This window comes from Mobula hypostoma, chromosome 8 (genome assembly GCF_963921235.1).
Source record: "Mobula hypostoma chromosome 8, sMobHyp1.1, whole genome shotgun sequence".
NCBI lineage: Eukaryota > Metazoa > Chordata > Chondrichthyes > Myliobatiformes > Myliobatidae > Mobula > Mobula hypostoma.
In genome coordinates, this window is record NC_086104.1 from 64,769,114 (window position 1) to 64,788,169 (window position 19,056).

The window sequence follows — 19,056 nt, forward strand, 5'->3', positions numbered from 1 at the left end:
AAAAACTGATCTCTTTCAGACAAGGACTACCTCTACAGGTACTTCAGCAATGATAGAATCCCACCAATGAATGAAGATAGTGTTGCAACACCCATTTCTGGACCAATAGCTGCCAACCACTCCGGAAGAGCTGTGAGTGGGAAAGATTATGTTGGCCCTGAACATCTCACAAGTGTGACATTTCCTATTCAGCAAGAAGGGCCCAAAAAAACCTTCAATTCACCAAGACAAAACTCACCAGAACATTCATCACGTGTCAGTTGGATTACAAGATTTAAATTATTAACTCACTGAGATTTTTACCTAGTCATTTCAACTTGTGTCCAAGGGCAATACACAAAGCTACGTATTTCATGTAAAAATTGAGGAAGATGTGGAAGTACTTACCATATTTTTGCATTAAATCTAAACAATCATTTGAATGGTGCCTTACACTGTCTAAATGGTTACAATTGCAGTCTGGTTTTCACCATTTACTCCAAAATCTCCCGGTAATAAATGTAGTCAGATTGTACAAATGCTTTGTTCATCTGGTACCTTAAGAGTTTGTTACAGAGTGAATGCATTGAACTGTGCAATGGCATGAGAAGGTATGCATCAACCCTCCCAAATTAGGTTCAGACTAAGTTATGGCTACATATTCATTCTTGAATCATTAGCAGAATTTAAAATGAATTATGTTAATAGAACTAAAAGGACATCACAGAGTGTTACCTACATGAAATTGTAGTGAAAATTCTGATGTTACTGGGCATGTAACCCATTTTATGTACATGGTTATATACATTTAGTCACCTTTCTGAGGCTTGGTTGGTCCTTGGAAAGTTGGTGTCCAGCCTCATGTACACATACCAAAGAGAGCTAGGGGTCTTGGTGAATAGGCATACACACGCCTGTTCACAAAACAAATAATAAAGGCAAATTTTCTGTACCCAGAACCTGACCAGTCATGTCATCAACCCTCCAGGTATGAAACTTGTCCAAAGTAGTTTACTGTAAAAAGCTATGCATATTCCCATCAATTTCCTGGTTTGACATTGTGATGTATTGAACAGCTGAAGAAATTATGCAATCTAGCATCAAAATGCTGTAGCCTGATAGGACCAATCCACAGATATATTGATGTAAGGCCTTCCCAAGCAACTGAGATGGCCACCATGCTCAAGAAAGTGATGGTTGTTAATGTTACTTGTGTCTTTGAAGCTTATAGTAACCGAAGGAGCCACTGTGAATGATTCCTTTGAAACTAATGACTGGTGGCTTAGAATCTTTTCCAAACCCTGCATAGTTGGAAAAACTTACCACATCATTTATAATACCTTCACAAGAGGTGGTGACTGTTAAATGCAAATTGTAGTTTGAGATTGCTGCATGTGTCATGTGCTTTCATTTAACTGGCAATTACTTAAGTACATTTCATACCATGAGATGCCAGGAGCAAGTATTATTAGATACATTTTGTGGTACCTGGCAATTGTTGTATTCCACTTCATTCCCTCATTTCGTCACTTCTTTAGTGTTGGCAATATTTGGATGTTCCCAGTACAGTTGCATTTGGGTAAAAATTGTCTGATTTCTCCTTGTTTAATATGTTTCCACATGCATATCGAAACTATTCTAGAGGTCAGTACCAATTTAAAATTGGAATTATTTTACTTTTAGATTCAAGTATTTTTCATTTTGTCATTATCCAAATTTAGTTATTACTGAGCTGTTTTTATTTGCTGTTTTTGCTTCTCCACCTCTTCAATCATCCTGCCTTCTGTAGGTTTTGTAGAAGACTAATGCTTGGATGTGTGATCGGGGCACTGTGAAGTTTTTTTTTGATTGGCTAAAAGTACCTGAAGAACTTTGATCATGGAAATTCCATATTCACATTTCAGTTCCTTACTGATTGTCCTGAGTTGTGCTCGTTCCCAGCCTTTAAAGACGGCAATCAAAATATAGCTCTAAGGAATACATTTTGATGCATGATTTATTTAAGGCATTATTTTATTTAATATGTTTAAGTTTCTCTCCGATATATAAAAATAAGCAAGATAAAATTTGAAATAGCTACTTCAATGACAAATTTGGACTGTATAAATGTTTTAAAAATTAAGCCATTTGTTATAACCAAAGTTTTGGGCATATTTACTGAATGTATGGAACTTATTAATCTAATTAAGCCAGTGAGTTTAGATTTACAATTTTTGCAGCTGACAGTAAGCTTCCTGTATTTTTTTTTAATATACAGTGTACTGAAAAGAGGCACCCATATAATATGAATCATTTAAGGGCTGTGGTGACCTGTAATAGTGACTAACAAGGTTGCAAGCTTAAAGAATTAAGTCTCAAGATGCTTTTCTGAAATGGGACGCAAAGCTGCATTGGCAGTTTTTTTGCCAAATAGACAATTATGCACCTGGAGTACTGGATTTTATGAATTTGCAGCTATTCAGACTTTAATAGAGTATTTAATTATATGAAATATTTTAAGGTTCTGGATTTTTGCTTGTATTAATGCACAATATTCAAAACTTCTAATTTGTTTATCATTGTATAAATATTCTGTAAAACATGTAATGATAGAAACACTGAGTCCATGATATCCCCAATTGTTTAAATTAGCAGAATTTGCACAGAAAAGACGTGCCAGTATTTTTATGCAGATTTTCTGGTTGTCTAATGTTTTTACATAAACCTCAATAGTTTATAGATAGGAGAGGTTTGTTATTGCTATCTCGGGGAGCTGATATCTATGCACATTTTTGAGTTTAGGTAAAAAGATTACTGAGTTTACTATTTGAAATGTGTTGAAATGATAACAAATTTCATTGTAAATAACCACCATGACTGCCTTCACCTTTGTTTAAAACATGGTGTTAAAACTTGCAGGTCTATTAAAGATGCAACATTTTTCACAAACTATTAATTATTGTGCACTCTTATTTTGAGGATACCAAGGTATTGAAAACGGTTTCTATTTCTATGCCCAGTAAATCTTACTCCAGGTTTGGAAATAATCAGTGGTTCTTTTGAGTTAGGGGATGTGAGTACAAGTGTCCATGAAAAGAGCAAGGTGCTGGCTTTAACATGGCACAGTGCACTGTTTACATTTTCCTAGACCCAGACTTGCTTGATTTGACCAACTTACTGAGTTGATACTGAAATCATGAATTAAGATGATGAATATTTTGATTGAATGTGAAGTAATTCGGATATGTAGACAAGCCTAATACACAAACTCATCCACACTGCTGTAATTTTCTGATGGGTAGCAAATTCACACCCCTAGTACTAGAGTTTGTCAAAGCTGTTAGGAGTTTTATTTTAAGTACTGAAGATCTAGGGCATTCAGCTGCATGTAAGGCATTAATATTAATTTTTTAAAAATCTCTTTAAATACCTTTAAGAATCATTGGGATCTCATCTGGGGAAAGGTTTGACCTGTACAAAAAGGGTGGGTTTTGCCTGGACGTGTGGAGGACCAATATCCTCACGCGCAAGTTTGCTAGAGCTGTTGGAGAGGGTTAAACTAATCTGGCAGGGGATGGGAACTGGAGTCATAGAACTGAGGATGGGGCAGCTGGGATACAAGTAGATGCAGAGAGACTGCGAGGAAGGACAGGCAGATGATGGGGAAAAGTGGGATGAGTTGGGGACAAAGTAAAGGACTGAAGGTGTTATATGTGAATGCACACAGTGTACGGAATAAGGTCTATGACCTCGTAACCCAGTAGCAGGTATGACACTGTGGGCATCACTGAGTCGTGGCTGAAAGAAGATCATAGTTGGATTGGAGGCTTAGCACCAAGGATACACATTGTATTGAAAGGACAGGTAAGTAGGCAGAAACAGTGGGGTAGCGCTGTTCATTAAAAAATGAAATCAAATCCTTAAAGGTGATAAAGGATCAGAAGATGTAGAATCCTTGTGGGTAGAGTTAAGAAACTGTAAGGGTAAAAATACCCTGATGGAAGTAAAGCACAGGTCCCCAGACAGCAGCCAGGTTGTGCAATATAAGTTACAATGGGAGATAGAAAAAGCATGTAAAAGGACAATGTTACAATAATCAAGGAGGATTTCAAAGAACAGGTAGATTGGGGAAAATCAGGATCTCAAGAGAAGGAATTTGTGAAGTGCCCATGAGATCGCTTCATAGAGCAGCTTGCAGTTGAGCCCACTGGGGAAAGGTAATTCTGGATGGGGTATTGTGTAATGAACCAGATTTGATTAGGAAGTTTAAGGTAACGGAACCCTTAGGAGCCAGTGATCATAATATGATAGAATCCATCCTGCAGTTTGAGGGGGGGGCGGTGGGGGGAGATAAAGTCAGAAGTAATGTATTATAGTGCAGGAAAGTGGAATTGCAGAGGCATGAGAGAGAAGCTGCCCAAAGTTGATTGGAAGGGGAGACTACTTTACAGATGATACAAAGATAGGCAGTGGGGCAGGTAGTGTTGAAGAAGCAGGAATTTTACAGAAGGACTTGGACAGATTGGGTGAATGGGCAATGAAGTGGCCAATGGAATATAGTGATGGGATATGTATGACAATGCACTTCGGTAGAAGGCATAGACTATAGACAGGGAAAACATTTTAAAAATCAGAGATGCAAAGGGACTTGGAGGTCCTCGTACTTGATTCTCTAAAGGTTAACCTGCAGGTTGAGTCAGTCGTAAGGAAGACAAATGCAATTTTAAGCATTCATTTTGAGAATCCTACAATGTAAGAGCAAAGATGTAATGCTGAGGCTTTATAAGGCACTGGTCAATCCCCACTTGGAATATTGTGAGAAGTTTTGGGCCCCTTATCTAAGAAAAGATGTGCTGGCATAGGAAAGGTCCAGAGGAGGTTCAGGCAACTGATTCCAAGAATGAAACGGTTAATGTCTGGGCAGCATTTGATGGCTCTGGGCCTGTACTCAGTAAAGTTCAGGAAAATAAGGGGAGATTCTCGCTGAAACCTGTTGAATGTTAGAAGTCTAGAAAGAGTGGATGTGAGGATGTTTCCTATAGTGGGGGAGTCTAGAACCAGAGGACACAGACTCAGAATGGAGGATGTCTATTTAGAACAGGAATGAACAATTAAAGACATAATTTGAAGAAGTGGATTACAGGTATTGTCTTTGTTCCTTAGGGCCTTTATATGGGGGAGGGACTTGCTCTCTGATTCCATGTCAGGGCAAGGCCTGGTGAAGGATTCACCAACTCAAACAATTTGTTGGCAGCATGTTTGAGTTGGTGAATCCTTCACCAGGCCCTGCCCTGACATGGAATCAGAGAGCAAGTCCCTCCCCCATATAAAGGAAAGTCAAGGCAATCTTGTGCTGCACTGTCTGCTGTCTGATTTCAGTCTTTGAGAGTCTCCAGTCTTTGTACAGAAATTGATACGAGTCCAATGGGTGAAGTGTAATGTGAGGCAGTTTACTTTTGCATTATGGTAGGTAGGGCCTTGAGTGTTGTAGACCAAGGACCTAGGAGTGCAAGTGCATAATTTCTCAAAAGTGGCAACACAGGTAGATAGTGGTGAAGCTGACTTTTGGCTTCTGGCCTTCATCAGTCAGGGTATTGTGTATGGAAGTTGGGATATTGGCGAGGCTGCGTTTGGAATATTATGTTCATTTTGGACGCCCTGCTAGAGGAAAGATGCCACTAAGCTGGTGTAGCACCCCTGGCCAGCCTCAGGTTCGTTCGGCTCTCTGTCGTCTAGGGAAACAGCCCTCGGCCCTGCCAAACTGAGTAATTAGTTTGTTGGATGCTGTGTGATGTACCCCACCCCACCCAAATAACAGACAATACACCAGATATGATTAAATGATTTACAGTTTATAGATATTACTGGAACTATATAATTAATAGAGAATAAAATATAAAAGGTGCCACACATCGAAGTTCAATCTCTTCGTGCACAAACAGTTGGAGCTCAGGACCCTTCTTCTTCACCCTGTGACCCCTTGGACCACCTCGACTGGCTGCCTGGGACCAACAACGGTGGTCGACCAGATGCTCCACACGAGTCTGTCTCCGTCTCCTCTCCTCGCCGAACGCCCTGCTCAGTGTCCGACCCCGTTAACGGACATCACAGCACCTGGTCCATCCTCTGTCTCTCTCTCTCGTGCCTTCTGCCCCAAAACACCGCGCATACAGTATCTTCAAATACACCAAAAACATAACAACTATCCCAATTGGTTCGTAACATTCTTATCACACTCTAACCCAAAACAAGCTCCTAGCGCAAGAACTTTCTCAGCATTTAACATAACAAAGAAGCATTCCCAAGTATAACATAACAAAGAAGCCATTTTAATTAGCCTATGCAGTAACATAGAAGACGAAACCCCCTTGCACTGGAAAGACTGTGGAGGAGATTTTAAAGGATGTTGCTGATACTTGAGGGACTGAGCTATGGAAACAGATATAACAGAATGGGGCTTTTTTGCATTGGAACATAGGAGAATGAGGAGTGATTGTGGAAGTGTATAAAATTAAAGGGCATAGTTGAAGTAGAGGTGAGTAACCTATGGCATTTGTGCCTGGATGGCATGTGTAAAAAATATAAATAAATTGTTGGGCATGTGGCACACAGTGCCATCACTTGGTTCTTTAACCCCACCATTAATAAAGGCACATAATGATTATCTGTATTCCCAAATGAAGCAGCCAATAAACATCCCAAGAGCAGTGAGTTATTTTCACAGGGAATGTCTCATGGCTTTGACAACAGTGAGGCTGTTGCAAAACTACGTGACATAGGATGATATATTTTGAAATCCTCAATGACCTGGTGTTGCATATCAGTACTTGGATAGTAACTCATCTGCCCAGTTGCCTTTGGCTTCGTTCTTATTATATTTTTTCTTCTTTTGTCACTTGTGAGTGAGCACTAGATATTCAGTGATACTGATGGTAGACACTGTGTGTAGTTGAGTACCTCCATGAATGTTTTTCACAATAAATATATATTTATTTTAGTTAAACAATTTCATGTTCACGTTTCTTATGTTCATATATGATATGGTAATAATACTATTTAGAAAGGATGTTACTTTTCAATTGCCTTTTTAAAAAGATTAATATCAAGAATTTTTGAACAGATATATCTAAAATTTATTTCCATCCATCTGTTATAGTTTTATTAATAGTAAAGTAATGAATGTACATAAATAAGCAATAGGACTTTTTTTTCTTTAAAAAAGTAGTCCATAATTATTGTTACTAATTCATTTATCGATGATCATCTCTGCTCAAAATTACCATGGCACATAGGAGAAATTTTAGATTATTGCCAATTTGGGTGCACACACTTAAAACTTCAGTACCCCAAGTTGGTGTGAATGCAGTCATTTTCCCAGGGTTGGGATATGAATTGTTAAAGGCTTGAGTTTAGGAAGGGTTTAGAGCAGGAGTCCCCAACCTTTTTTGCACAGCGGACCGGTTTAATATTGACAATATTCTTGCAGACTGGCTGACAGGGGTTGAGGGGGAGGTGCTCAAGTTCAACAGTACGTGACAGGGAATGAGGAAAGGTGCAGCTGACTCATATCATTTCATATCACCAAATCACATCGTTTCCTCGCAGCCCGGTAGCTCATCTTTGAGGCCTGGTGGTTGGGGACCATTGGTTTAGAGGGATAGAGGCCAAACACAGGGAAATGGATTAGCTTTGATGGGCATCTTGGACTATAACGAGGTATTGCATGACTCAACAACTCTAAATTCCATTTCATTATTATGTATTCTTTAACTTAAGTTAATGGCTTACATTTTCTGTATGAACTGTAAGTTAACGAAAGTGCACCCAGTGCCCCCTGCTGGCCTTTTCCAGAATGTTTCCATCCCTTCACTGAATGAAAAGTGATTAGATTAGATTAAAAGAACACTCAGTCCTCTTTTATTTTCATTAAGAAATGATACAATGTTTCTCCAGAGTGATGTCACAGAAAACAGGACAAACCAAAGACTAACACTGACAGAAACACATAATTATAACATATAGTTACAGCAGTGCAAATCAATACCATAATTTGATGAAGAACAAACCATGGGCACGGTAAATAAAGTCTCAAAAGCCCCCGAGTCAATCAACTCCCGAGTCCCCGATAGCGGGCAGCAAAAGGGAGAAACTCCTTGCCAATAAACCTTCAGGCACCATCAACTTGCCGATGCCTTGGAAGCAGCCGAGTCCATCGGTCCGAAAACTTCAAACTTCAAACTTCCACCAGCCTCTCCGATACAGCCTCCCAAGCGCCATCCTCTGCTGAACGCCTTCAACCTCGCCCCGGCTGCTGAAACAAGCAAAGCCAAGGATTTTGGGGCCTTCTGCTCCGGAGATTCCGGTTACCACACGGTAGCAGCGGCAGTGAAGTGGGCATTTCAGAAGTTTTCCAGGTGTTCCTCCGTACTCTCACATACGTCTCCATCAAATTAGAATTGTGCACGGTCCCCTACTTGACAGATAACAGACATCAATTACCGGAGAGGCTGCGTGTGCTGCCGTCGCACCGCCATCTTCTCTCCTTTCGCTTCTTTTTTCTCGTTCAAACTTGTATAAACTTTTTGCAAGACTCACCAAGTCAGATGCAGAGCTGATATTTCTCTTTACTGGGGAATCAAGAACCAAGAGTCAAAGTCTTTAGATAAGGAGACAGCCATTTAAGAATGAGTTTATGAAAAACTTCAGTCATTAGAGTGCTGAATCTGTGTAGCTTAGTAAGTAATTTCATTCAGAAATTCATAAATCTGTTTTGAATATTAAGGGAATAGAGTAATATAAGGAGTGCAGGAAAATTAAGCAAAGGTAGAAGTTCAGCAACAACTTTGAAGGGAAGAATATGTCATATAGTCAGATAGACAGTTCTTTATTTGTTGGGAGAACTTGGAAAAAAATTACGTATTTCTTTTAAGTTTGTACTTAGTTGCACTGGGCATTCTCATCTTACAAAATGTTCCAAATTCACTGGAAGAGCAAAAATTCTGTCATTCCCTATTTGATGAAGTTCTTGACCTGAATGTTAGCTTTCTTTCCTCAGATACTGTCTCACCCATCAGTGTATTCTGCATTTTCCATTTTGATTTCAGATTTCTAGCATTTGCCACTTATTCATTCACTTTTAATGTTGCCATGAATTCTTGTTCCTCTCAGACGGTTTTCATTATGACAAGGTTGTATTCTCCATGCATTTTGTCAGTGGCCCTACTTGAGTTTGGGTATGCGCCTCCTTCTATCTTTATCAACTTTGCTAGGCAGTTGTGCCCCTTTACACCCTGGCATTAACTATCCTGGGAGGATCAGTTTGTCTCTTTTGGATGCAGACCAGGATTTATTCTAACCCTTCCCCCTCCCCCAAGGTTGGAATAGAACTTTTCCATGGCCTTCGCAAAGTTTCTAGGGTTGGGATGTGCACACAGATTACCAGAGAGCATTAGTTCCAATAAGAAAAGACATTGGCAAGACTGCACTTGGAATATTACGTGCATTTCTGCTTGACTGATTATAGGAGGAATATCATTAAGCTGGAAAGAGTGTGGAAAATATTTGCATGGATGTTACACAAGCATTCATAATTCATATTTATTAGAATATGGATGGCTAGAGCTACAAGGGCAGACTGGATAAGGTTTTGTTTGATCTCCCAGAGGTTTAAGAGACTTGGGTGATCTTGTAGAGATGTATGAAATCAAGGATCACATAGTAAATTGATATACGTATATTGTCACATGTAGCAAGCAGGAAAACTTGCCTTGCATACAGATCAAATCATTACAACAGTGCATTCAAACAAATACAATGCAGACTAGTGTCACAGTTCAGAGAAAGCGCAGTGCAGAGCGGGTCCCACTGCTACAAAGAACCGAAGTCTGAGTGTAACTCCAGGTCAGGGCCTCTAACAGAACCCCATCCACCCTGAAGAGGAAGAAGAGGGACATCAAAGATAGAAATTAAGCTGTTTCTGCAGATGAGCTCAAAGGAGTCACTGTTAAGCATTATCGTAGCTCTGCCCCCTTCCCTTTCTAGCAGTCATGTGCAAACCAGTTGCCATGCCAAGCCATTATGCATCCAGAAATGATGCTTTCATAGTTTGAGGATAGAGGGGAAGCCTTTTAGGACCGAGATTAGGAAAAACTTCTTCACACAGAGAGTGGTGAATCTGTGGAATTCTCTGCCACAGGAAACTGTTGAGGCCAGTTCATTGGCTATATTTAAGAGGGAGTTAGATATGGCCCTTGTGGCTACGGGGGTCAGGGGGTATGGAGGGAAGGCTGGGGCGGGGTTCTGAGTTGGATGATCAGCCATGATCATAATAAATGGCGGTGCAGGCTCGAAGGGCCGAATGGCCTACTCCTGCACCTATTTTCTATGTTTCTATGTTTCTGTAAAAATGGGTGTGAGTCAACAGGGAAATGCCAAATGTCATTAGCCCCCTAAAGAAATAGAGGCATCTTGTGACCTTTCTTGGCTGTAAATCTATGTGATTGGACTAAGACAGGCTATTGGTGATATTTACTCTTAGAAACTAGAAGCACTCAAGCTTTCAACCTCACCACAATTGATGTAAACAGGATAAGTAAATCTATAACTAAAAACTAGCTCAATGGAAGAAGCCAGAGAGTGGTAGTGAAGGATTGCTTCTTTGAGTGGAGGCCTGTGACTAGTGGTGTGCCACAGGGATCAGTGCTGGGTCCATTGTTATTTGTCATCTATATCAATGATCTGGATGATAGTGTGGTAAATTGGATCAGCAAATTTGCTTATGATACAAAGATTGGAGGTGTAGTAGACAGTGAGGAAGGTTTTCAAAGCTTGCAGAGGGATTTGGACCAGCTGGAAAACTGGGCTGAAAAATGGCAGATGGAGTTTAATACAGACAAGTATGAGGTATTGCACTTTGGAAGGACAAAACAAGGTAGAACATACAAGGTAAACGGTAGGGTACTGAGGAGTGCAGTAGAACAGAGGGATCTGGGAATACAGACACAAAATTCCCTAAAAGTGGCGTCACAGGTAGATAGAGTCATAAAGAGAGCTTTTGGTACATTGGCCCTTATAAATCAAAGTATTGACTATAAGAGCTGGAATGTTATGATGAGGTTGTATAAGGCATTGGTGAGGCTGAATCTGGAGTATTATGTACAGTTTTGGACACCAAATTACAGGAAGGATATTAATAAGGTTGAAAGAGTGCAGAGAAGGTTTACAAGGATGTTGCTGGGACTTGAGAAACTGAGTTACAGAGAAAGGTTGAATATGTTAGGACTTTATTCCCTGGAGCACAGAAGAATGAGGGGAGATTTGATAGAGGTATATAAAATTATGATGGGTATAGATAGAGTGAATGCAAGCAGGCTTTTTCCACTGAGGCAAGGGGAGAAAAAAAAACCAGAGGACATGGATTAAGGGCAAAGGGGGAAAAGTTTAAAGGGGACATTAGGGGGGGGGCTTCTTCACACAGAGACTGGTGGGAGTGTGGAATGAGCTGCCAGATGAAGTGGTAAATGTGGGCTTACTTTTAACATTTAAGAAAAACTTAAAAGACAGGTACACGGATGAGAGGTGTACAGAGGGATATGGTCCAGGTGCAGGTCAGTGGGACTAGGCAGAAAAATGGTTCGGCACAGCCAAGAAGGGCCAAAAGGCCTGTTTCTTTGCTGTAATGTTCTATGGTTCTAAAAGAGATAGGTTTAATGTCAAAGGAACAAAACTGAAAGGAAGTGAGGAGCAGCTATGTGACTGTTTCCATGCTGTGGTATTTGAAATTAGCTGCCTGACCTGCCAAGTATTTTCAGATTTTCAAAACCTGCAGTATTTTAGTTTTGACTTTTAAGCAATTGAAATCCCTTTTCACTGGGCTTCTTTAGCAGTAAAATCTTTACTAGGGTGTTGCACAGTTTTATGTGTGAAGGGCTGAAGAGATTAAATGACAAAGGTAGGGCAAGGTGAGAGAGTAGTGATGGGATACATAAGGAGGTTATGAGGAAGAGACAGAGATGAAGATGAAGATCCCCTATTTGCACATTCTCCACGTGGGCTTTTCCCTTGCCTGTCTGATGACCATCCTCTTTGACCTCATTTGTTTATTTTCCAGAGTTGTTACCTTTGTTTCGCTACTCTTTCTGCATCAAAATCTGCTTATCTCTGACCTTTGCCAATGAGGGGGAAGCAGCATGGGAGTCCTCAATATTTGTGTCATCAAGGCAAATACGAAAAAGAAACAGCCCTCTTATTGCTTCCTAACAACCAACCTTGATTTATGAAGTAAATGAAATAACCAAAAAATAAAAATAACTATTACAAAACCCCAATAAATAACTATCTTCAAAACAACCAATAAGAGACGCAAAACAATTGTGCTGCAGAGCACTGTGTTAGCTGAGGGAGATTCAGAAGAAATTTAGAATTTCATAACTCCATATTATGGAATTATGTTATGGTTTTCACTTATCAGGAGACAGGACTTGGAGCAAGAGGCATGAGGTAGGTCTGGGGACTTGCTGGTGAGTTTTACTTAACAGGACCTAATACAGAAAGTTGCAAATTGCTAGTTAATAGTTAACTGATTAGCTGATTGACAGCTGACAATAAAACATTGCAGTCAGTTACAAGGAGTGGCCATTTAGCAGCAGCCATTTTTCTGTAAGAATGGACTGGTGAGGTTTTGATTCATGCTTTCAGAGTAAAGAAGTGGAGTTAGCCCAGGTGTGTGGAGTGACAGCAACTCTTCAGAAATAAAGGGCTTCACTGAGAAAGCACAGGTAAGGTTTAGTTTGTTGTTGCTCATTATCCCCTGATTCTTTGTAGGCAGGGTGGTTGTTAGGGCAGAGGAATGTTCCTTCTGCAAGGTATGAGAAGTTGGGGATCTTGGGAGTCTCCCTGAAGACTGCATCCGTTAGCAGTGCTCCCAACTGCAGCACCTGACACTCCAGGTCCAGGAACTTAAGCTCATTCAGAAAGATGAGGGCCTCACAGGTGAGACTTTACCGTGGTAGTCTCACCCATGGTATAGGCTTCAACTGAGTGACCACAGGAGAGCCAAGGCCTGTAGGCACTTAATACAGGGTTCCCCTGTGGCTATTCCCCTCAAAGTACATGTATAAATTATCATATACTACCTGGGGATTCCCTTTCTTGCAAGCATTTACAGGAAAAATAAAGAAATATGATAGAATCTAGGGAAAAAAACAAAGACTGACAAGCAAACAACATGCAAAAGAAGATGCAAATAGAAGAAATAATCAAGGCCATAAGTTGTATAGAATCCATACAAGTGAGTCCATGGATCACAGAATCCGTACAAGTGAGTCCGTGGATCACAGAATCCGTACAAGTGAGTCCATGGGTCACAGAATCCGTACAAGTGAGTCCGTGGGTCACAGAATCCGTACAGGTGAGTCCGTGGGTCACAGAATCCGTACAGGTGAGTCAGTGGGTCACAGAATCAGTGCAGAGTCGTGGTGAGTGATGTTACTGACGCCAATTCTGGAGCCTGATGATTATAACTGTTCCTGAAGCTGGTGGGGTTGGACCTAAGGCTTCCATACCTCTTGCCCACTGGTGGTAGCGAAAAGAGAGCATAGCCTGGATGGTGGTGTGGTGGGGGGGGGGGGGAGATAGCAATCAGGTTTATAGTAAATTAAATATATTTCAATGCATCTAAGTTATTGGTAAGGCAGATGAACTGTGGGTGTGGTTTGCCTCACACTGGGATATTGTACTCATAATACGCATGACTGAGAGAAGGGCAATACTGGATGCTTAACTTTCTGGGATACCAATGATTTGGGCGTGACAGAGGAACAGGTAAGAGTGGAGTGGGTGTTGCCTTTTCAATGAGGGAGAACATAACAGCAATGCTTGGGGAATGTTCTTGAGGGATCATCAAATGAGGTCACTTGGGATGAACATAGAAATAAGGGGGTGGTCAGGTCAGTAGGGTTATGTAATAGACCCCCAGTAGTCAGCAGCAACATGAGCAGATGAATCAAGAAATTGTGCATCATTCTGAGATTTAAACTTTCCTAGTATCAACTGCACCAACCTACTCTGGAAGGTGTAATACTGGGCCTCCTCTTAGGGAACAAGATGGACGAAGAAGTGACAGTTAGGGAGCACTTCGGGTCCAGCGACCACAATTCTTGTCGGCTGATGATTGAAGGTTGATCTCTGACTGATGGCCGGTGACTAGTGGGATGCCCAGGGGTCAGTGTTGTAATCTCTGTTATTTGTTATTTATATACATTTGTAAATTATTTGCATGTGGAATACATAGTGCTATTAGCAAGTTTGATACAAATTAGGGGGTCTTGTAACCTGCTTCACTATCAATTATGAATTGCAAGAAATCTTGATCAGCTAGGAGATGGGCTGAGAAACAACAAGTGGGTTTCAACTTGTGTGCGAAGTGATGCACTTTGGACAACCAAACAAGGTTAGGACCTATACAGTGAATAGCAGGGCTCTGACAAAAGTGGAACAGAGGAAGCTGGGAGGCAAGTGAAGTTCACTGAAAGTGATCGTGCAAGTAGACAAGGTAGTGAGAAATGCTGCCCGTCATCAGTCAGGGCATTGAGTTTAGGACATTATGCTGCAGTTATATGTCACTGGTGAGACTACATTTGGAAAATTATGCACAGATCTGCTCATTTTGTTGTAGAAAAGACATTGTTAAGCTGGGGAGGATACAGAAAAGAAGTTACCCCTCTTCATCCATAATCTTGCTCTTTAGAGCCGGCAATCTCCTACCTATTATGTGTCACTCAAGGTGAAGATGTTCATGTCTAAGTGTTTGAATTCCCCAGCTAGAATAGTAGAGAGATACTCATGAAGCACACAAAATGTTGGAGGAACTCAACAGGCCAGGCAGCATCAATGGAAAAAAGTACAGTCAATGTTTCGGGCCGAAACCCTTTGGCAGGATGGCCCAAAACGTCAACTGTACTTCTTTCCATAGATGAGTTCCTCCAGCATTTTGTGTGTGTTGCTGGGATTTCCAGCATCTGCAGATTTTCTCTTGTTTGTGGTTTGAGATACTCGTGATGCTGTTGTTCATGCTGTGTGAAGAATAGTTGTGAATTCTGTATTATGGGGTGGCTCTGAGGTTGTGGCCAGAAGAGAGCAGGCTCCACTGCATGGACATTATGTAAGACCGGCATAAGTCTTTCTCACTTTTCACCTTCCTGCTTTCTTCATCATCACCAACACCTGCACATCCAAGTTGCACAAAGATCCAACTGGAGAGTGTGATACTAGATCTCCCATTAGGGAATGAACCAGGACAGATGACAGAAGTTTGTGTCGAGGAACACTTTGCATCTAGAGATTATAATGCCATTTGCTTCAAGGTAATTATGGAGAGGTCCTTGGATTGAGATACTAAATTGGAGAAAGGCCAATTTTGATGGTAGCAGAAAGGATCTAGCAGGTGTGAGTGAGGACAGGTTGCTTTCTGGCAAAGGTGTACCTGGTAAGTAGGAGGCTTTCAAATGCGAAATTTTAAGAGTGCAGTTTTTATGTTAGAATAGACGGTAAAGATAACAGGTTTAAGGAAACTTGGTTTTCGAGAGATATTGAGGCCTTGGTTAAGAAAAAGGAAATGCTTGGCAGGGAAAGGCAGGTAGGGGCAAATGAAGTATTTGAGTATAAGAAATATATTCAAGCAAGAGAAGACTTGAGAAGGAAATCAGGAGGGCATGAGGTGACACTAGCAGACAAGGTGAAAGAGAATCCAAAGCTTTTAGTGATTATTTGAAAAACAAACCAAAACCATGTGGAGTCTGAGTAAGGGGATTGACAATGTATGACATGCTTCCAAATAACTTAGTTCCAAGTCAAAAAAGAATTGTTCAATCCTTTATTATGAAAAGACATATTGTGGTGATAGGAAATTTGTTTGTGGAATCGATATGCAGTTCTGTGCGAGAACGAGATTTCCTGATGGTATGTTGCCTTCCAGGTGCTAGGGCCCGGGATAACTTGGTTCATGTCCTCGGCATTCTTAAGTGGGAGGGTGTACAGCCAGAAGTCGTGGTCCATGTAGATACCAACGACATGGGTAGGACAAGTGACCTACTTTCATAGGAAGTTCAGAGAGTTAGGTGCTTAGTTAAAGGGCAGAACCTCCATGACAGTAATCTCGGGATTGCTACCCATTCCACGTGCTGGTGAGGCCAGAACTAGAGAGATTATACAGTTTAATATGTGGCTAAGGAGTTGGTGCAGGAGGGAGGGCATAGATTTTTGGATCATTGGGCTCTCTACCAAGGAAGGTGGGACCTGTACCGAAGGGTTGTTTTGCACCTGAACTGGAGGGATCTAATATCCTAGCAGGAAGGTTTGCTGATGCTGCATGGTGGGGTTTAAACTGGAGTTGCAGGGGATGGGAACCAGAGTGCCAGGAGAGTTGGTGGAGTCATTGTGGAGGCAGATGTTGGTAAGACCTCAGACAAAGTCAGGAATCAAAAGGTTGAGCATGGTGCAACTGGTGTCCTGAGTTGCCTACATTTCACTGCAAGAGGTGTCGTAGGGAAGGCGGATGATGGTGATGAGGTAGCTGGTTTACAAACAGAGGCAATGTGTAGTGAGGAGAGGCTGTTGATAGGGCAAAACAGCAGTCAACAAGATGAGTTGCAATGTGTAATGTGAAGAAAATCAAAATGGGTGAATACAGGACTGAAGGTGTTATATTTGAATATGCACAGTTTATGGAATAAGCTCGATGAACTTGCAGCGCAGTTGCAGATTGGCAGGTATGATGCAGGCATCACTGAATCATGGCTGAAAGAAGATTATAGCTGGGAGCTTAATGTTCAAGGATAAACATTGTATCAAAAGGACAGGCAGGAACACAGAAGGAGTGGGAAGCCAACTCTTCCTTCAGTTAGTCCTGACGAAGGGTCTCGGCCTGAAACGTCGACTGCACCTCTTCCTAGAGATGCTGCCTGGCCTGCTGCGTTCACCAGCAACTTTTATGTGTGTTGCCAGAAGGAGTGGCGTTGCTCAGTTAATAAAAAATTAAATAAAAGTATGTGAAAGTGGTGACATAGGGTCAGAAGGTATTGAATCATTGTGGATAGAGCTAAGGAAACACAAGAGTAAAAAGACCTGATGGAAGGTGTATACAGACCCCAAACAGTAGTAAGGATGAGGCCTACAGATTACAACAGGAGATAGAAAATGCGCAGCAAAAGGTCGATGTTACATGGGGGATTTCAATATGCAGGTAGATTGGGAAAATCAGGATGATGCTGGATTTCAGGAGGGGGAATTTCTAGAGTGGCTACGAGATGGCTTTTTAAGAGCAGTTTGTGGTTGAGCCCACTGGGTATCAGCTAAACTGGATTGGGTGTTGTGCAGTGAACCAGTATTGATTAGAGAGCTTAAGGTAAAAGAACCTTTAGGGGAAAGTGATTGGTAGTTTTTTAAAAATCTTTTTTGACCTTTTATATACACTTTCTTGTACTCTGTATTCTTCTATGTAGAAACTAATAAAAATATTGAAAAGAATTCAGCCTGAAATGTGAAAAGGAGAAGCTGAAGTCAGATGTGTCAGTATGACAGAGGAGTAAAGAGAGTTAGGGGCATATGAGAGGAGTTGGCCAGAATCGACTGGAAAAGAACAGGGATGACTGCAGAGCAGCAATGGCTGGAATTTTGAGGAGCAGTTCAGAAGGTACAGAATAGATACGTCCCAAAGAGGAAGCAGTATTCTAAAGGCAAGATGACACAACCATGGCTAACAAGCAAATTCAAAGCCAATATAGAACCAAAGGAAGGGCATAAAAAAAGAACAAACTTAAGTGGGAAGTTCAAGGATTGGGAAACATTTAAAAACCAACAATGCAATTAAAAAAGTAATTAAGAAGGTAAGGACGGAACACAAAAGCTAGCCAAAATATTAAAGAGGATACCAAAAGTTTCTTCAGATACATAAAGTGTAAAATGGCATATGAACTGAATAAACAACAGGAATTCTGCAGATGCTGGAACACCAGCTGTATGGTGGAAGTTCCAGGTGTCAGGGGTCATGAAGTGTGTGATGTTACCATTACTAGAGCGAAGGTTCTTGGGGAAACTGAAAGGTCTGAAGGTAGTTAAAGCACCGGAACAGATGGTGTATGCCCCAGAGTTCCGAAAGAGGTGGCTGAAGAGATTGTGGAGGCATTAGTGAAGATCTTTCAGGAATCACTAGGTTTTAGAATGGTTCTGGAAGACCGGAAAATTGCACTTTTCAAGAAGGGAGAGAGGCAGATAAAAGAAAACTGTAAGCCAGTTAGCCTGACCTCAGTGTTTGGGAAGATGTAGGAGTCTATTATTAAGGATAAGGTCTCAGGGTACATGGAGGCACATGATAAGATAGGCCCTAGTCATCATCACTTCCTCAAGGAAAATCTTGCTGGAGAAATCTTTTGGAATTCTTTGAAGAAATAACAAGCAGGATAGACAAAGAAAAATCCACTGATGTTGTGTACTTGGATTTTCATAAGGCCTTTGAGAAGGTGCTACACATGAGGCTGCTTAACAAGGTACATGCCCATGGTATGACAGGAAAGATTCTAGCATGTATAAAACAATGGATGGTTGGCAGAAGACAAAGAGTGGGAATAGAGGGACCCTTTTCTGGATGGCTGCCAGTCATTAATGGTGATCCACAGGGATCTGTGCTGGGACCGATTATGTCACTGATTTGGATGATGGAATTGGTGGCTTTGTTGCAAAGTTTGCAGACAATATGAAGCTAGGTGGAGGGGCAGGTAGTTTTGAGGAAGTAGAGATGCTGCAGAAGAATTTAGATTGGGAGAATGGGCAAAGAAGTGGCAGATGGAATACAATGTTAGGAAGTGTATGGTCATGCACTTTGGTAGAAGAAATGAAAGGGTTTACTATTTTCTAACTGGAGAGATAATGCAAAAACTTGAGGTGCAAAAGGACTTGAGTGTCATTGTGCAGGATTCCCTAAAGGTTAGTTTGCAGGTTGAGTCTGTAGTGAGGAAGGCAAATGTAATGTTAACATAAATTTCGAGAGGACTGGAATATAAAAGCAAGGATGTAATGTTAAAAATTTATAAAGCACCAGTGAAG

General features: G+C 41.1%; 1 protein-coding gene across 3 annotated transcripts in view; it reads left to right on the top strand.

The window, feature by feature from the left end:
• Positions 1-2,896, top strand: part of cnksr3 (cnksr family member 3) — a 125,835-nt gene extending 122,939 nt beyond the window's left edge. For 2 of the 3 annotated variants that reach the window (XM_063055996.1, XM_063055998.1), the window contains one exon: positions 20-2,896. In XM_063055996.1, the coding sequence (XP_062912066.1) occupies positions 20-294 (275 nt within the window). In that variant the 3' untranslated portion in view covers positions 295-2,896. The remainder of the gene's footprint in view (positions 1-19) is intronic. The other variant, XM_063055997.1, reaches the window with a different exon arrangement.
• Positions 2,897-19,056: the final 16,160 nt, after the last annotated feature.